This window comes from Struthio camelus, chromosome 1 (assembly GCF_040807025.1).
Source record: "Struthio camelus isolate bStrCam1 chromosome 1, bStrCam1.hap1, whole genome shotgun sequence".
Lineage (NCBI taxonomy): Eukaryota > Metazoa > Chordata > Aves > Struthioniformes > Struthionidae > Struthio > Struthio camelus.
Genome location: NC_090942.1, coordinates 202,511,917 through 202,531,431, shown reverse-complemented (window position 1 = coordinate 202,531,431; position 19,515 = coordinate 202,511,917). Strand labels below are relative to the sequence as shown.

At 38.9% G+C, this 19,515-nt stretch overlaps 1 protein-coding gene across 15 annotated transcripts in view; it reads left to right on the top strand.

The window, feature by feature from the left end:
* The window catches only part of SGCG (sarcoglycan gamma), a 143,056-nt gene that overhangs the window by 75,838 nt on the left and 47,703 nt on the right, over positions 1-19,515 (top strand). For all 15 annotated transcript variants that reach the window (XM_068930224.1, XM_068930237.1, XM_068930225.1 and 12 more), the window contains one exon: positions 4,902-4,989. In XM_068930224.1, coding sequence (XP_068786325.1) covers positions 4,902-4,989 — 88 coding nt within the window. The remainder of the gene's footprint in view (positions 1-4,901; positions 4,990-19,515) is intronic.

Sequence of the window (19,515 nt, the reverse complement as noted above, 5' to 3'; positions counted from 1 at the left end):
AAGGTCAATACTCAGATACTATGGCAGAATTAGCATTTTTTTCTTAGGCTTGTCATAAGAAATTGCCTATAAGAAAATTATCATGGGAATTTTATGTAAGGAATACCAAAATATTAAGAGTGCTGTGGAAAGTTTTGTGATGTTTTTACTGAGACTACTTTTTACGCCTCTTTCCCCGGGATATCGTTTGTTTTGTTTACTCATTCAAACAATGCTTAGAGAATAGTTTAAATATCTCTAAAATTAGTGGATTCTATTGAAAACGACATAGTTTTTCTAATAAGTTCCACTTCTGTAGTTTCTTGGATACAGATACTGAATGTATGATTTTTTATACATATATATATTTATATTTATATTTATATATACAAAATGTGGAAGACTAAATGAAAAGATTTAGGATTGAATTTTGTTTAAATAGAATTTTTTATTACTAGTATTAAGGTAGAAAAGAGAAATAATGTACTTGGTCAAAGAAAATATTTCATAAGCGGATTAATTTTAAATTAGCAATGAGAATTGGTATGGTATGGTACTGAAGTACTGAATTTTCATGAAGGATAAAGTGCTGAATTGGTTTTGAAGTATTCAGGTGAATTCTGAGTTTAATTCAGGTGAATTTTTTTGTAGAGCAAACTATTTCTTGTCAAAAACTAAATATGTCTAAGAACTGTTTTCTGTCACTCAGACTCTCTCAAAATCCATATTTCATGAGCAATATCATCACCCTATGGGACAATTTCATAGAGAAAAATACTATTCAATGACATTAAGAGCCAAACATTTCTCTTTCATTACTTGAAACATATAAGCATCCTCACCAGATCCATTAGGAAGAAGAGTGAATATGTGACTTAACTGAAAGTAGGAAAAAAGTTAGTGTTTGTCTCTACATCAAAAGAAAATGTAAATAAGTTTATCAGAAAAAATGGCTGATACTGGAGTTAGGATGAGGTTGTTAAAATGCTAAATTACTGAAATTTGGTGATGCCAGTGTCTATTAAGCTTTTCTTTTTCTCTCCTTCTGCAATAAATATTTCCAGGAACAGCTCTTACTTGGAGAATGAAGTTCCATTACTAAGAACTTCTTCTTTTTGTTCCTTATGCTGTTCCTTTTCTGTCTTGTAGGCAGTGGGAACGCTATGTGCTTACATGAGTTTCCGTCGGGATTGTTTATCCAATAGGATGTGTAACTTTTCAAAAACCAGCATAGCTAATGCATAGGAACTCCTTCTGCCCAGCTAAATCCTTAAGTGATGTTGAGCTACTTTTTGTGCTCTTTTAATATTACTTCTACATTTAGTACAACATAGGAAAAGAGAGGTGTGGCAGCATCTAATATTAGCTTAGCTGTCTTATGACCCATTGTGATCGTTAGTAGCATGCATTAATTAGAGCCTTCAGGCTACTGGATGTCTTGCCCCCCATGAACTGATGACTCATCAGGTCTTTTTGCTTGTTTGTTTGCTTTTTAAAGTATTTTAACTCTCCAGAGACTTAAATGCCTGTAGCTTGATCTCTTCTATATATTTATTCTCATAAAGTTGCTTATTTGTTATGATTTCTTTTCCTAAATTTCTCTGTTAGAGAATTGGGCCTCGCATGGCTATCATAGCAGCTTTCTTCCTTGCCTTAATAGTTTTCTCCTTGCAGTCTCTTAATAGCTTTTCTCACCTAATGAGGTCTCCAAAGTGCTAAGAAAATATGCAGCAGAAAATCGACTTGCTGTGCATCATCTCTGGAGTCTATTACAAGTTTATGCTTTCATTATGAGTCCAACAGAGTTGTGGGCAATTCCTTGGCATCTTAGCTAATACATATTCATGTCAAGATAGAGAATGAGCGTTTTGAAATCTGTTACTAGTAGTAATTAGTCAACAACAAGTGTGGAAACTGCAAATCCAGAATATAGTTTATTTGCAGTAATTTATTTTTGGAATCAGCCAAGAGCAATCAAATAAGTCTAATAGACATTCCTAGATTTGTAGGTCATTTAGCACATGCATTTATATGTAATATATTTACCAAATAGTCTTTGTTGCCCTTTCTTCTCCACACCATACTAACCTGTTATTGTTGCGTTAAGTTAATATAAGATGAACTCCACAGTGTATATTGCTTTTACCATTGTTATTAGGTGTGTTTGTAATAAAATTCTTCATATAAAATTTGTTCAAAATTCTCATGTTATCTTATACTCTAAACACTGAATTGCAGTAGGAACATCACTCAGTAGTGATTTTCAGAGCTTAGCCATTAGAGGTGCTGCATAGTCTGGCTTCAATCTGCATAGTCTGGCTTAAATCCAGAAAAAGTACCTGAAGCCATCTGTGTAACAGAAACTGTTGATATTTAAGAATATTCCAGTAGTTAGAAACTATGTAGCTAGGGATGAATGAGTATTTCCTTTGAGGTCACTAACGAGCAGCTTGTTGATACTCACTTCACATCACATATTTCCTGCTACTTCCACAAACTCAGATCTGCTTAGGCACGCTTATCAGTTACAGAGCTCTGGTTGTGTACCTATGAGATAGATTTTCAGTATGAAAGCACTTGGGCTACGAAAATCATCCCCTTCACCACTTTTTTTAAGTCTACCAATTTCTTGCAATTCGCTAATCCAAATGAAGGTGATCAGCCATTTTGTCCCTGGTACTTAAAATCAAGTGAAGACAATGGCCAAGACTGTTTGCCTCTAAATCAGCTGCATTTAAAGACAATTCAGCTAGTAAATCTAAGAAAAACATAAGATGAACTGACTCACTCCTGTCCCCACAAAGGTTTTAGACACTTCTAAATGACTGCTACAAGTTCCCTTGTTATGACTCTGCTTCCTTACTCAGCCTATGTCTAGTGTGATGGAGCACAGTGGGCAGCTAGGTCTTTCAAGGCAGCTACTCATCTGCTCCTCAGGACCAGGGTTCAGTAGGGAGGGTCTGAGGGGCCCAAAGGATAGTGCTTTTAAGTGGAAGGTCTGGGAATAAGGAATGGAAACTCACCTGGGAGGAATTTGATAAGCATAATACCAAACCATGAGTTATCACATCTGGATGTTTCTGGTGAAGTAGTTCCATGCTGGCTGTGCTGTAAGAATGACATGCAATTTTGAATTGCCTACCGTAGCTAGTCTAGACTGTTCTGAGGTGTGGTAGAGATGAATGATGATGACAATTACACCTGCTCAGCCTGCCTTGGCTTCAAGAAGTAGCACAGGATGATGATTAGGCATATCCTGACTGCTCTTCAAGTGTCCTGGCTATGATGCAGCTAGCTGTAGTTGCTTAATGTCAGGTGTGCTTTGCCCTGCCTCATTGTAGAACATCTCACGTACTTGTTAGCAGACTGATGCAGGATTTGAAGTTCATGCTAGTAGGGTGGGAGGAAGAATGGAGCTTGACTAGAGGTTGAAAAGGGAGATCTGAGAAGAGTTGACAGAAAGTTAAATAAATGACACATGATGACTGTCCTTTCAAAGACGGTGTGCATTGTTGCAGCCTCTCTTCATGGCTCCTTTCCTTGGGTGAGAGACGTGTATCCCCTTCCCCTGGCCAGCTTCTTTTCTCCTGAACCTTCTGGTACTCTTAAAACTCACTGGAGCTCTCCTAGGTCATGGCAGAGAAGTGGATGAGGTTGGAGGAGATTTGAGAAGTTCATGCTCAGCCTTTGATGGATCTGGTCAGGTTAGGTTTCCTTTCCTGTGATCTCAGGTTCTGAGAAGGCATCGAAAGTTGCTGCCTAATTTGTTGGCTTTCTTGCAACAGACTAAGAGTTAGCCTGTGGTAGCATGGAGATGTACTGCCAGGGGTTTGGTAGTTGTCTCTCTCTCAGCTATATACCTTATTCAGCTCAGCATAGAATGACCAAAACATCATCTTCCTGATGGTCACACTCTCTTCCATGTAAGTGTGCAACTTTGGGGTTTCTTTTTTTTTTTTAACTTGCACTTATACGTTCCTATGTCCTATTTTACCCAGTCTATGACTTTACGTTGTTCCTTAGGTAACTTGAGAGCTACAAAGGTTTGGAACTGATTTTGTTTCCTTTAATCTTTCATAACATCATGTGTTTCTTTAATGCTCTAAGCCTTTTCTGAAACACAAACCTACTGGCAGAGAAGAGTTAGGTTAAATATGAATGTGTTGTTTTGTGATCTTCATATGTAGGTTTGTGTTCTGGAGAATCAGAAGTGGGACAACACAGGATGCACAAGGCTTAAATCATGGCATGAGGATGTGGGTGAGCAGGTGATGCTGCACAGTCTGCTGATTGAGTTCCAGAGGGGTGGGCAACAGGAAGACAATTTAATTCAGGCTGACACATTCTCATCTGTACTCTCATCTACTAAAGTCAGGTTTGAGCTAGTCAACCTGCCACTTTCCCCATCAATGACTGTTTGAATTTTCTTGCCGGGGAATCAGTGCCAAGTGCCTAAATCAAGCTAAAGCATACAGGCTGTATGGACTATTGAGGAGGTAGAACTCAAATACATGCTTCTGACCAAGTTACTATGATAGTGTAAATACACGAAGTGTACGAGGTACTCACACTTCAATTAAATGACTGTCTTCTAAGAGTTCAGTTATATATAGAAAGTAGTAAATTTAGGACTTAAGTCATTTTTTTTCAAAAGATGAAATATTAATAACTGTATTCATTGAGACAATAAAATAGATTTTTGTCATTTTAGAAGTATTCTCTTTAATTCTCCTTGAATTTTAAATATATAGTTGAAATAATCAGAAGTACTTGTCCAAATTATTTGATGATATCTGTGGATAGTTTCGTAACTGTGAACCTCTTTCACTGATTGAGTTAATATAAACACTAGACTAAACGATGACATTTATTTACAGTTCTACTTATTCTGCTGAGTCTGCAATCTTTTCTCCATACTTTAGGACTCATCCCTGCTTCTCCAGTCTACTCACAATGTGACTGTGAATGCTCGCAATTCAAATGGGGAAGTCACAGGCAGATTAAATGTGGGTAAGTCTAAATTATTTTTCCTTTTTCACCATTTTGGAAGCATTTTAATGAATATTTATAAGGAGTTCTGGTGATAGAAAGGGCTAGACGCGTGCTAATTTTTTACTGTTATGGCCGTATTTGAATAGTCCAGCTGCCACTCAGTAACTACTAACAGTATATTTTCCATTTCACAGTTAAGTATTAATTCTGTAATTATTAGAAACACTTCTTTATTGCAAAGTTATGCAGGAAAGGTTGCTGCACAAATTATTCTTTCTTGTGTAAATAGCTATTGATAGTAGCAAGTCATTTGCTAAGAAAATACAACAGTAAAACACTTGTAGAGAGGATTGTATGTTTCTCTTCACTTTCTAATATTCTAGAGACTGATACATTCAAGCAGATGTCTTAAAAAGTGCCCCAGTGAGTTCTAGACCAGTTCACAATTTGCAAATGTACATATTTTACTATATTCAGTAGCCGTAAGATACACTGATCTACTGAGTGAACTAGGTAGATGTAGGTCTAGCTTTAGAGCAAAAATAAGCATAGATTCATTCCCTCTCCTTAAAAGGCACAAGTCATGTTTATATCTTTCTTAGTCCTCACAGAGATTCATCTCACCAGTGCACATGCCACGCTCTTGAACAATACAACTGAAGTAATTAACCTGGTCTTCTCCTATAGTCAATATGGAGAAACAGTTACTCTTACAGCATGATTCATTTACTCAATACACTTACTTTACGATGGAATGAATTAAGGCCTGGTAGGGCCTATTAACTTCCATTGATTCTAAGGAAGGGTAGCTAGTAACTAACTCAAGTGTAAACGTCTAACCTGCAGACATGGATGTGGTGATGACTGAATAATGGTCAGATGAGCAGCACATGTGTCTTACTCATTCTGAACTCGCATCTTGTAAGTAGCCACCGGTTAGACTTGTCTAACTGCCTTTGCCTTTTAAGACTCAGAGTTCAACTATTTTTCCACCCTCTTTGCAGTCCACTCATTCCGTCTAAATATCTTCAATCTGGCCACAGGATGCTATGGGAGACTGTATTGAGATGAGGCTGACCAGCCTGTAGTTCTTGATCCTTTTTGATGTAATATTTGAATATGGGGGTGGCATTTGTCTTTTTCTACCATCATGAACCTTCTCTTCCGCAACATGATCTTTTAAAGATGATAGAGAACAGCCTTGCAATGACTTCACACAGCTCCCCCAGCAACATTGGAGGCATCCTGTCCAGTCTCAGGTTAAGAAGTTTTAAGGGACAATGCTATCATTAGGCAGCAAAAGCAGTCAGGCACAACAGGCTGGAAGTTCCGTGTAACAGCAAGACATAAAAATTTAACAATCCTTAGCCATTGCTGGAGTGTGCCTGAATGCAACCCCTGTTCTGTGGGGAAGCTGTGCTTCTCACGTCAACCCGTTAAGCCTGCTTTGGCACTCAGATACATGCCCATCTTACTCATTTCAGTCTGGTGAACCGTAGCTGTTGTGCCAGCCATTTCAAAATGGGACTGAAGCAATACTGAAGGTTGGTGCACAGTTCTGACAGCTGCTCTCCCAACTCAGCCTTCTTGACCCCAACTGAGGGGTCTGTTCATTTTCTACCAGATGGAAAAGCCAGTTAGGTAAGGGAATGGGACCAACCTGGTATGCAGCAAGAACTTCAGATGGCTCTGAACCAATCTGGGAAGTTCATGTAGTAGAAACATCCCACTAGCACACAATAGCAGCCTGTTCCTAATTTTAGGTTTTTAGTTAGTTGTTCAGGCTAGTAGGATTTGTTTTAGTAAGAATTAAAGAACGTGAGATAACTAGAGAGTCAAAGTTCACTCCTCCCAAACTACAATAGATGCAGCTGGTTTCAGCCAAAAATGAGCTAAAGCTACACTGAAATCCTGAAATTCAGGAGCAGCTACTAAAGGGTGGAAAACCACAGTGATTAGATTAAACAAGGGGTCAAATCAAGTGATCAAATTAAACTAGGAACCTCATGCAGCAAAGCATAAATTCATACTTACGAAACTGTAAGACTAGCTTGGTGTGCTTGAGTAGTTCAGTGGATTGGAACCCAGGCAAGCACAGATGAGCAACTCTTACATGTTGATTACACTGTGTAACTTCTGTGACAACTCCTGTTTGAAGAATGATTGTATCAATTCATTGAGCTTTTGAAAGCTTGACTGTTTATAAGCAAACTTCAAACAGAAAATATAATTTATAAGTTAAAAAAGAAGTCTGCTATTCCCATTTAAAATGTATGATTATACAATTAATCATATGTAGCTTTTAAATCTTTTAAATCTCTTTTATCATTCAAGTTAATTATAAAAATAGCAATCATTCCTCTGAAAAATCTACTCCTAAGTATTTATCAATTTATCATTTTGATAATAATGAAGGGTATGAAAAGTACAGTACTTCAAGTCTCATATTATTGGTACAGTTAATTATTTGGCAATAATTAACTATATTGTGATGACATGACCAAAAATGTACACATCACACGGCCAAAATTTCTGTGACATGGGGCGTACGCTGTGGATTCTGTCTGCCCCATACTGTTTGCGGAGTCCCATCCTGGGACCAGATATGCACTTGTGCTGTGGTTGTAAGTCCATCCTGCCTTATGAGAAAGAGGACTCAGGAGATCATTTGGGAAGGGAGGTCCGCAGAGCAGATCACTGACTACCACACTAATTCATCTAACCCCTACCTCTTGCCCAGGTCTGAGAAACTTACAGAAGAAATGTCAGACAGTGGCCCAAAGGCCTAAAAAATTGTTTGACAGGCTGTATTCAGCCCCCATGAGCTAGAACTGCTAATAGGAAAGATGTGATACAAAGATATTCCTGGTATTTGCCCCAGTATTGAACTTAGGCGCCTTTTGGATGAGTGACCCCAACATTTTGAATGGTACTTCTTAATGAGTGACAAAGGCTGCTCTGGTTTCTGCTGACTCTCAGTTCTGGCATCATATTTGAATATGCTCATGACGCGTTTAGAGGACTATCTCCCTCTGGAAATAAGGAACCTCCATATTTCAAACCTGCAATAAAACAGACCATTGGCAGGAGGAAGGTGCATTGCTTCTCAAACAAATGTTTCTGCATGAGCAGTTAGGAAACTTCTCAGGAAAAAGTGTAGGTCCTAGAGAGTGATATAGCTGAACTACTCTTTTAGACTTTGACACTGTGATTTAATTTAGGTTCCTATGCGGGCAGTCTGAAATTTTCACCTATATTGTATCATTCTGGTTAACAAAGAGAGCTGCAGTGATGCATGTGTAAAGGATAGTGTAAAGGATATATTTTACTGAAATAAAGAAATATTTTACTGCTAGTGCCAGCTAATGGGGATGAATCATATCTCAGGAAAATGAAGGCTATAAAAAATATATATATATATATATACACACACACATACACTTTATATATATATATATATGTATATATATATGCAATTTAAATTATTGCTTTCTAGTTGCTAGTTTAACTCAGTTCAGCTTTTGGCCTGTCAAAGATAACTACAAATCTCAGACCCATGTTTTCTTTTCCTCTTTTCCACTTCCCGGTCACCATGTAGACTTCTCCTCAGAGCATTGACAAAGAGAAGTACAGAAAGTGAGAAGGAAGTTGCCTTCTTAAATAAATAGAAAGTTTAAAAATATCTACTTTTTAGGGTAGAGACACCTAGACTGAAGAAAACCTGTAAACTGAAAACCTAATAGACTGAGAAGGGTCAATGCCACACACTATGCCACAGAATAGGGACTGTTGGGTGTGGGGGACAGAGTTCTGCTAGATAAAAACTTGATAGTAATGACTCATTTGCAGCAAATATCATCTAAATTTAGTACTCTCCCTTCTTATTGGCAGTTCAATTCTGTTTCCCTGCTCTTCATCACGTGGTTCTTCTGGCCCCATTCCCAATAATGTGCAGTTCAGTGTTATTGTATGTTATGATTTCAAGTCTCTCTAACCTCTTCCTAAAAGAAAGCCCAGTACTTAGTGTAGTCCAGAAAAAACATTGTCTAGCTGCACTTGGAAGCTGTGTCTAGCTAAGGCAATATATGAGGCACTTTTAATGACAACATTAAAAGTGGTCTGTGTATTAAAACAATTTAAATTCAGCACAGAATCAGTGAAGATCTGACCTGCAAGCAATTTGGCTTGCTCTTTTCAGAGCTACTCAAATAAATACTTAGGTACGAGGATGAAATAATAATTTAGGCCTGGGCAAATCAAGACTACATCAAAAGGAAGTGCTAACATTTTCATATTATTTGAAATATTTGAATTTAAGTGATCTTTGTTATTTTTGACTAGTAATTCTCTTTATTGAATTCATTAGCAGTTGGTCTTAAGTGCTCTCTGATATAGTCAGTACCATTGTAAACACTAACAGGAAATATTACCAATATTAAATAATCCAAATATTTTAGACTGATGGAAAGGCATTGAAAGAGTAGTAAAAATTTAATATTGTAAAGAAGAACTCTATTATGCCTAAAGATATGGTTGAATAACAATGACTAGGTAGCAATAGCTTATTAGAGTAAGTGACTATCTGTAAATAGCTTGATATTTTTAGCCATTATCCCAGTCATAAACTGCATGCACATAAGATAATGTTCGCTTATAAGAAGAATGAAAATTGTCTGTATGGCTTTATAAATGAGTGTTACTTCATAAGCACAAGCCTTTCCTAAAGAATTAATGCCTTCCACACTTGCCAGAATTCTAGAATTATCTAGAATTACCTGCATAGTTGCAATTGTGAAACACTTAAATGGATAAGTTTGGAGTCATTCCAAAGATGATAATATAATGTAACATCACACACAAGATCATAACAAAAACACCTTTTAACTCACAGAAGGTGGTGATTTAATTAATTTGTTTTAGTTCAAATACCCAGTCCTTAATAGAAGTAATTCACAAGAGAGTTGTGGAACAAATCTTTATTTGAGGAGTGTCTATGGAATTTCTCACATGAAGATAACAGGCTCTCAGGAATCACAGATCTACTAAAATTACACCAAATGCAAGTGACTTCCACCACGTGGTCTTGTGTTTCTAAGGTTTCTACATGCTCCTTGTTGCATGACATACCTCTTGTAGAAGTTATGCAGACCTTGTAACTTTTAACAAGTGCTGTAGATCTTGTTCTGTTCTGGACTGTTATAATCATTGGATGCAATTGTGTTTAACTGCTTAGCAGGAAAAAATTACTCACAAAATAACATACAGTAACACTGAACTGCACATTATTGGGAATGGGGCCAGAAGAACCACGTGATGAAGAGCAGGGAAACAGAATTGAACTGCCAATAAGAAGGGAGAGTACTAAATTTAGATGATATTTGCTGCAAATGAATCATTACTACCAAGACAGTTTCCATCTTAGCATTTCAGTTACATGATAAATTCAGTTAAAACTCATATATGACCAAAGAAACTTACATTAGATCTAATAAATAATTAATAAAACTAAAACAAAAAAAGGAAATGGGAAAAAAATTTTACTTAAAGGAATATGAGAAAGTGATTGGTCTGGAACATTTCTGGGAGGAATGGGGTTTAAGAGAAGGATATTGGCCAAGATGGAGCAAGGCAGTAATCTAAGCAAGGCACAGATGGGGGAAGTCGGAGGACGGACAGTCAGAGGGAATTTAGAAAGCAGCAGAGACAGAGTAACAAAGATATCTTACAGCAGATGGTACTTATTTTCATTAGTATAGCTTCTGTCTTAAAATCATGAGTAAGATTCAAAAGATGTCATTACCACAGCTTGCTCATCAACCTTAAAAACTGAAATATCTGGAAGTTTTCTTTGATAGTCCAAGCAAGCAGTTGAATAAAACCATTAACTGTCATCTCCAAGACTCCTGTTCTTTTCACTTCAAAGCCTATTCAGTCTTAACATCAAGGAGAAACTTACCACCTTTGATTTATACCTTGAATTATGATAAAGCAAGTTAGTGTCAAAATTTATAAGGTTATTATAATAATGAATGAATAAAATATATGTGAGAAATTTATAGACTGTATAGTCAATTATCAAATATTTAAGAAGATAATTTGTATTAAATAGTAAATTATGCTTCACCTACGTAAAAATATATATACAGCCTTTTACAGGCTGACGCATAGCTCTTCCTTACTAGCAGACAAATACAATATAGTCAGGATTTTGCAGTGGTATTCCAGCATATTGGAAGCAGAATATTAAGAAAACAGCTGAAAAGCAGCATATTTTGCAACCAATCTTTACTGAAAAGTAGGACCAGCTCCTGAAAAGATCTATTTTTCACGTATCACTTAAAAAGGCTTCAACATCCAGAGAACTCTTAAGTTCTGCTTGTATCATGTCTTTTTCAGGAGTAAAAAACATAAAGGAAAACAGATTTCAAAGTCATTTAAGGTCTATGAGAATAAGCACAGTGGTCTCCTGGTTCTGCTCCTTGTTTAATCATTTATGCCAGGTAACACCAATAGCTGCAGTAATCTACAGGTCAAGAGTTCAGTTTAAAGTATTTAAAACTAGAGCGAATTCGTTTAAATAACTGTGTTATGAAGCTGTTCTGCACTTTAAAAATGAGATCAGTGGAATATGTATTCCACTCAGAAAGCATGGGAATATGGTAAAAGACAAAATGATTTATGCAGTCTGAAAACACAATTACAGTCAAAATACTGCCTAGAAACTATCTACCATGTCTATCACATTAGTTTGAGCAGCTGTTAAAATGAGAACATTTGTCCTATCCTCTCCCCCTTTCTTTAACAGGAGCAACATTCTAATGAAACAGATAAGTGTCAGTACCTAATACACTACTTCATTAGCATTAATTGCCATCTGTAAAGTACTACTTTTCAGTGTCAAATCATTTCTGTTTTCTTATCAGCATTTTGACATTTCATTTTCAAGTGATGGTATTTTTTCATTAGAGACATAATAGGAAGAGAACAGTGCTAATGAAGCATGATGTATGTAAGAAGAGTTTGATGTTGTTTTTACAGAGAAAACCCTGAGGCCAATTTCATAAACTTGACTTAATTAATAGCATTGTAAAATGATTTAGCTTTTCCTCCTTTATTTTTCCCAGAAGGCTTTCATTAAAAACTTCATTTTTTGTCCAAATAGGTTCTCTCTTATCTTTAAGATAAAAGCCAGGACATATTTCCTGAAGATCTTTGTGCTGCAGGAAGATGATTATTTGCACAGCTTTAATTGCTGTCCAGCTGGGTTATAAGAAGCTAGGATACAACATAGGAGTAATTAATAGAAAGATAAATTGCAAACTTCACTGAAGTATTTCTGAGGTGATTAAGTCTTCCTATGATTAAGAACTTGCATTATTTGTTCAAAAGGGATGAAAGCAGAGATTTTTACCTCTGCGGTATAAAAATTTTAGCTATGAGTAAATCCAGTCATCTCAAGGCATACATGCTAGTTTTATTTAAAAGTAAGCCTTAGTTAACTCAAATCAGGCAAAATTTAGAGAATGACAGGTGGCTGTAAAACATTCTGCAGACTTTTTAACTGATCCTTTTCTCTTATTCCTGTTTTAATCTATGGCAAATGTGTTTCTGTTCTATATTAAGCTTATATGCTTTGTCTTTTGAGAGACCATTGTGTATTTAAATGGATATAATATTCAAATATATTAAAAGAAAAAGGGAAAAATAGTGAGTAAGACTCAATATGTATTTAAATTAAAGCTAGCTAAGCATATCTCAGTGAAAACTTTTTTTATGAACACAATAATTACAGCTATGGTAATAGTAACTGAAGTATATGTAGACCTTAATGAACAGTATCCTATTCTGTAAAAAATATCACGGATATCTATATAATATGCATAGTAAGGTGCTTACCATAGCAAGACTCACACCCTGGCCCCAAGTAAATAATCTTTATAAAGAAATATGTGATAATGTTCAGGGTCAGCAATGCTGACTGAAGCCAGACTCTAAACATCCTCTGGAAGTTAATCAGGTAGTTACGTGCATTGCTAACTTGCTGAAATATGCCAGCATTAAAGTTAAGGGGAATTTTAACCTCACCAAGGGGATTCCCTGTGCTGTCGCTTCTCTTCTAATTATGTCTAGAACAAGAAAAAAAAAAGGCAATAAATACATACAGGACTACACAGTTTAGCTCTGAAAATAGGCAGACATTTGGGAAATGATGTTTTATATAAAGTATTATAGGGAGAAAGGGACAGATATTGGATATTTTACTCTTATCAGAGAACAATTATTCGTCTGAGTGGCCTCACTTTCTGCTTATTTCAGTGGGAGTAAGGAATTCAAAACAGGTGAAGATAAGGGAATTATGAAATAATTTATACCCTTCCCACTTCTGCAGTCTCCAGTAAATTAGCAAACTTCTACAATATATTTTGTTTCATATGGTACACTAAGCGTTAACACAAGTGATTGGAGAAGAATTTGAAGATAAAAGTCAATGCTAAAGGTGAATAAGTTCCTGTACTCACTTCCTTTAAAATAATAAGGAAATTGAGTTATTGGCATTGGTTAACACTAGGTAAATTTATAAAAGTAAGGTTAAAATATCTGAAATGTATCATGGACTAAAATCTATTATAGAATGTGGATAATTAAGTACAAATAAAATCCTAGTCGTTTGAAGTGTGAAAGTACTTTCTTCTCAAAGCTTCCAAGATCCTGGCTGATATTTAGTGGCCATAAAAGCACTAGATCCCTATCTTTAAACAAGAGATCTGCAGAAAAAGATCCCCATCTCCCCGTCCTGGTGGACTGTTTGAACATAAATCAGCAGTGTACCCTTGTGGCAATGAGGGCTAATGGCACATCAGGCTGTATTATTCAGCTCTTGCCTGAGTTAAGCTTTGCTGCTGCCCCACTAGTATGACAGCACAACATCAAACTGGAGAGAGTCCCGCAGAGAGCCATTATGATGGTCATGGAGCTGGAGCACACAGAGTGTGAGAGGCTGAGGGAGATGGGTTTGTATAGCCTGGAGAAAAGAAAACTTAAAGGGGGCTTCTAATTGCTGCCTTCTTTTTCTCTATGGAAGATAAAGCTAGGCTCTTCTCAGAGGTGCACTGCAAAAGGGCAAGGGGCAATGGCCACAAGTTGCAATAAAGCAAAATGCAACTGGATAGAAATAAATTTCATGATTAGCCTGATTAAGCGCAGGAACAGGTTGCTCAGCGAAACTGATGACTCTCCATGGCTTGAGGTATGAAAAATCCGATAGGAAAATACCCTGAACGCTTTCCTCTATCTTCCAAGCTGGTCCTGCTGTGAGTAGGAGGTTGTACTAGATGACCTCTGGAGATGCCTTCTGACTTACATTTTTCTAGGATTCTATCTTTACCAGTCTTTGGCTGACGCTCCAGAAGGGCTCAGGTCACTTATAGATCGTGGGTCATACCTCCTAACCCTACACAGATGTCTTAGATATTTTAGGATATCTAAAATAACGAGCTGAAGGCAAAGCAGGGAGCCCTAAGGTACATGCAATGACACGACACAGCTATGCTTAGGCAACTGATTCATGCCCCATGTGTTTAATGGGTTCTCTTACATTAAGTCCTCTACCCAGATCCTGCAAGCATGCATAGAATATCCCTAAAACACAGTAGTAGAGCGGGTCTTATGAAAATACACTCATAGCTTATTTTTAAAAAAATATAATTGTAGGAAGAAGAGGTCATACAGTTATTCATTATATAGCATATACAGTGGTAAAAGTGTTCACCTAGGAATGAGAGACTCAGATCAGCTGTCTTCTCTTCAAATTATCATGCCTCATCTCCTTCAGTACTTTCCTTTTCACTTTACCTGTCTGATGATTGCATGTTTCACACTCTCGTGCTGAAGGTATTCATTTTGCAATAAATTCTGAATTTATTAGGCCTGAGAGAAAAGGTGATACCATAATCAAGTCACTGTGTGACAAATCACAGAATCACAGAATCGTTTAGGTTGGAAGGGACCTCTGGAGATCATCTAGTCCAATCTCCCTGCTCAAGCAGGGTCACCTAGAGCATATTGCCCAGGGTCACATCCAGGCGGGTTTTGAATATCTCCAGCGAAGGAGACTCCACCACCTCTCTGGGCAACCTGTTCCAATGCTCTGTCACCCTCACAGCAAAGAAGCTTTTCCTCAGGTTCAGATGGAACTGCCTGTGGTTCCGTTTATGCCCGTTGCCTCTTGTCCTGTTGCTGGGCACCACGGAGAAGAGTCTGGCCTCATCCTCTTGACACTCCCCCTTCAGATACTTGTACACATTTATGAGATCGCCTCTCAATCTTCTCTTCTCCAGGCTAAACAGGCCCAGCTTCCTCAGCCTTTCTTCATAGGAGAGATGCTCCAGCCCTCTAATCATCTTTGCAGCCCTCCGCTGGACTCTCTCCAGGAGTGCCATGTCTCTCTTGTACTGGGGAGCCCAGAATTGGACACAGGACTCCAGGTGAAGCCTCCCCAGGGCTGAGTAGAGGGGCAGGATCACCTCCCTCCACCTGCTGGCAACACTCTGCCTAATGCAACCCAGGAGACCCTTGGCCTTCTTGGCCACAAGGGCACATTGCTGCCTCATGCTTAACTTGGTTGTCCACCAGCACTCCCAGGTCCTTCTCTGCAGAGCTGCTTTCCAGCAGGTCAACCCCCAGCCTGTCCTGGTGCATGGGGTTATTCCTGCCTAGGTGCAGGACCTTGCACTTGCCTTTGTTGAACTTCATGAGGTTCCTCTCCGCCCACCTCTCCAGCCTGTCCAGGTCCCTCTGAATGGCAGCACAGTCTTCTGGTGTGTTAGCCTCTCCCCCCAGTTTAGTATCCTCAGCACACTTGCTGAGGGTGCACTCTGTCCCTTCCTCCAGGTCATCGATGAGTGAGTTGAACAAGACTGGACCCAGGACTGACCCCTGGGGGACACCACTAGCCACAGGCCTCCAACTTGACTCTGTGCCATTCACCACAACCCTCTGAGCTCGGCCATCCAGCCAGTTCTCAAGCCACCTCACCGTCCACTCGTCTAGCCCACACTTCCTGAGCTTACCTAGGAGGATGTGATGGGAGACAGTGTCCAAAGCCTTGCTGAAGTCCAGGGAGACAACATCCACTGCTCTCTCCTCATCTACCCAGCCAGTCATCCCATCAGAGAAGGCTACCAGATTGGTCAAGCATGATTTCCCTTTGGTGAATCCATGCTGACTACTCCTGATCACCTTCTGGTCCTCCACATGCTTAGTGAGCACCTCCAGGAGGAGCTGTTCCATGACCTTTCCAGGGATGGAGGTGAGGCTGACAGGCCTGTCGTTTCCTGGCTCCTCCTTCTTGCCCTTTTGGAAGACTGGCATGACATTGGCTTTCTTCCAGTCCTCAGGCACCTCTCCTGATCTCCAGGACCTTTCCAAGAGGATGGAGAGTGGCCTAGCGATAACATCCGCCAGCTCCCTCAGCACTCGTGGGTGCATCCCATCGGGGCCCGTGGATTTATGGATGTCAAGTTTGGACAAAAGATCTCTAACCTGATCCTCCTCAACCAAGGGAGAGTCTTCCTTTCTCCAGCCTTTCTCTCTTGTCTCCAGGGTCTGGAATTCCTGAGGACTGGCCTTAGCAGTGAAGACAGAAGCAAAGGCAGCATTCAATAACTCTGCCTTCTCTGTATCCTTCGTCACCAGGGCACCCGCCCCATTCAGCAGCGGGCCCACGTTTTCCCTAGTCTTCCTTTTGCTATTGATGTATTTGAAGAAGGCCTTCTTGTTGTCCTTGACATCCCTTGCCAGATTTAATTCCATCTGGGCCTTCGCCTTCCTCGTCGCATCCCTGCACACTCTGACAACGTCCCTGTATTCCTCCCAAGTGGCCTGTCCCCTCTTCCACATTCTGTACACTTCCTTCTTGTGTTGGAGTTTTGCCAGGAGTTCCTTGCTCATCCATGCAGGTCTCCTGCCCGCTTTGCTGGACTTCTTCCTCAGAGGGATGCACTGCTCTTGAGCCTGGAGGAAGTGATGCTTGAACATGAACCAGCTTTCTCGGGCCCCTCTTCCCCCCAGGGCCCTACCCCACGAGATTCCCCTAAGTAGGTCCCTGAAGAGGCCAAAGTCAGCTCTCCTGAAGTCCAGCGTTGCAATCCTACTCATTGCCCTGCTCCCTCCTCGTAGGATCCTCAACTCCACCATCTCATGGTCACTGCAGCCAAGGCTGCCCCCAACCTTCACCTCTCCAACTAGACCTTCTTTGTTCGTTAGTACAAGGTCTAGCATTGCACCTCTCCTCGTTGGCGTCTCCACCACCTGAGTCAAGAAATTATCATCAGTCCTCTGCAGGAACCTCTTTGACTGTTTGTGCCTAGCTGTGCTGTCTTCCCAGCAGATGTCAGGGTGGTTGAAGTCTCCCAGGAGAACCAGGGCCTGTGAACGTGAGGCTACTTCCAGCTGTCGGTAGAAGGCCTTGATGTGATCTCCTATTCTCACCATGGCTCCTGCATGTAAAAATCAATTTTACAATGAAATATTTCATATATTTTAATATTTTTTTATATTTAAATAAAGTATTTTGTAAATAAAATGCTTAGATGGTTAAAGACAATTAGTTACCTAAATAGCACTGAGCGTGGAAAGAACTGGCACCTAAATACCTGATCCGAGATTGGGTTGTGAGCATATGACAGTTCTTGCTGATCATTCAGAAACAGATTTTAAAACGTCTCTGGACTCAGAGATGTTTGGACAACAAAGTATAAGAATTAAATGAAAGTAAAAGACGACATTAAAGCATCCTTATTTTGGTCTGAGAGGGCATAGATTGTTTAATCCACTACATAAAAGGAGAACTGAGAGAAAAAGAGGAAATGGAAGTGGCAAGTGCTCTATTAATATGTTAGAGATGTTTTTAAAGGCAGTAAGAGATGAATGGAGATAAAATGTATACTTGTGGCATGCTACATATACTCTGTAATAAGTCATTTGTTCTAATAAAAGATGGGCAAGTGCTTCTACCATTGCATAGGAAAATCTGACTAATTTTATGCTTCTAAAAGTAATGGTTTTACCTTTATTGGTATTGCATTACTCACTGAAGTAGAACTGAATCTGTAGGAGTATTACATTTTTAATACACTTTAATGAGATCTTATTTTAAGTAAGGTGCTTTAATATAATAAAAATTAACTAAAAATGAAATTGCAGAGAGTACCCCAAAGCAGTGAGGAATTTGGCTTATATTCAACCCTTCTTTAATGATGCTAGGTGGTAGGAGAAGAGTGAAGCATACAGAGTAGGAGACAGCCATAAATTATCAGAAATGATGGATAATAGAGAAGACTGCAAAAAGAAAAAAAAAACCCTAAAATTAAATAAATAATATCAGTATTTGAAAGCCTTTTCTTCTGCAAGACCTAAAGACACATCAAACATGCTTAATATTTTGCAGAACTAACTGTGGATTTGAAGACTCTGTTTGCCTACATCATATCAATTTAATTTGACATTAAATCTTTGTGTATATGTATTATACGGCAGGCTCTATTTTTGTTAAAAGACTCTTTTCCGTCTCGTTGTTCTACATTTGTATTGGACTAGAGTTCCAAGGTTGATGAGACAGGAAAATAATTGATTTGAATGCTTTCCCACTGAAATGGAATCACTAAACGAAGGACCTTCTGCACTCAGGAAAACTGCCCAGGAGAGTGAGGCGAAGAAGCAAAAGGGAGGCTGCTTAGCAGTGCACTCACTTGCAGGGATTTATGGTGACACACTAGGGAAAAGCATAGGGGGTTACATGCCTGAGAAGACATAGAGTTATAAAAGGGCAGAGAGTCCTTTGCTTTTGGAGCCTTTTTTCCATCACTTAAGCTGTGGCATCCCCAGTGCCAAGAGGTATGTGATGTGATGATCACATATGAGGTCTTCGTCAACTGCATGGCCTAAAGGAGGAAGTTTAAAGAAACAATAGGCAATTATTGCTCAGCCTGGTTAGCAAAGATAACCGATCTATCCAGAAGTTCTTGAGACCTATTAGCAGCAATGGGAAAACAGTTCAGATGCCCTCTATAATCCTTGTTCCATATCACTGAGCATCCATGTTGACAAAACTGTGGCGCTAAAGATTCTTGTGAAAGCTTTGGTCAAATATGCAGGGACCAGAAGCAAATAGGAGAAAAATCTGGAAGCAAACCTAGCAGGGGCAGAGGCATGAGTGGTGGCTTCAAACAGCCATCAGTTAAGACTCCTTTGGGAAGTGTATAACATGCGGTGACTGCTCTCAGGGCTTGTAGTCGTTATTTTATTTAAATCTGGTTTTAAAATGTAATGGCCTTAACTCACAATGCACTTATCTTTAATCCTACCTAACTGCTGCTTCAAGTGCTTAAATCCTAAATTTAGATTCTCATAACTCCTGTTCAGAAGAAAAAAGTTTAGGGCCGTAGGCACCAAGCCTGTCTTAAGTAATAAAAATCCCTAGACACCCTAGTGAGTCACTCAGTGCTTGCCTAGAAGTATTTCATGTGTGAAGGTGCTTAACAGCTA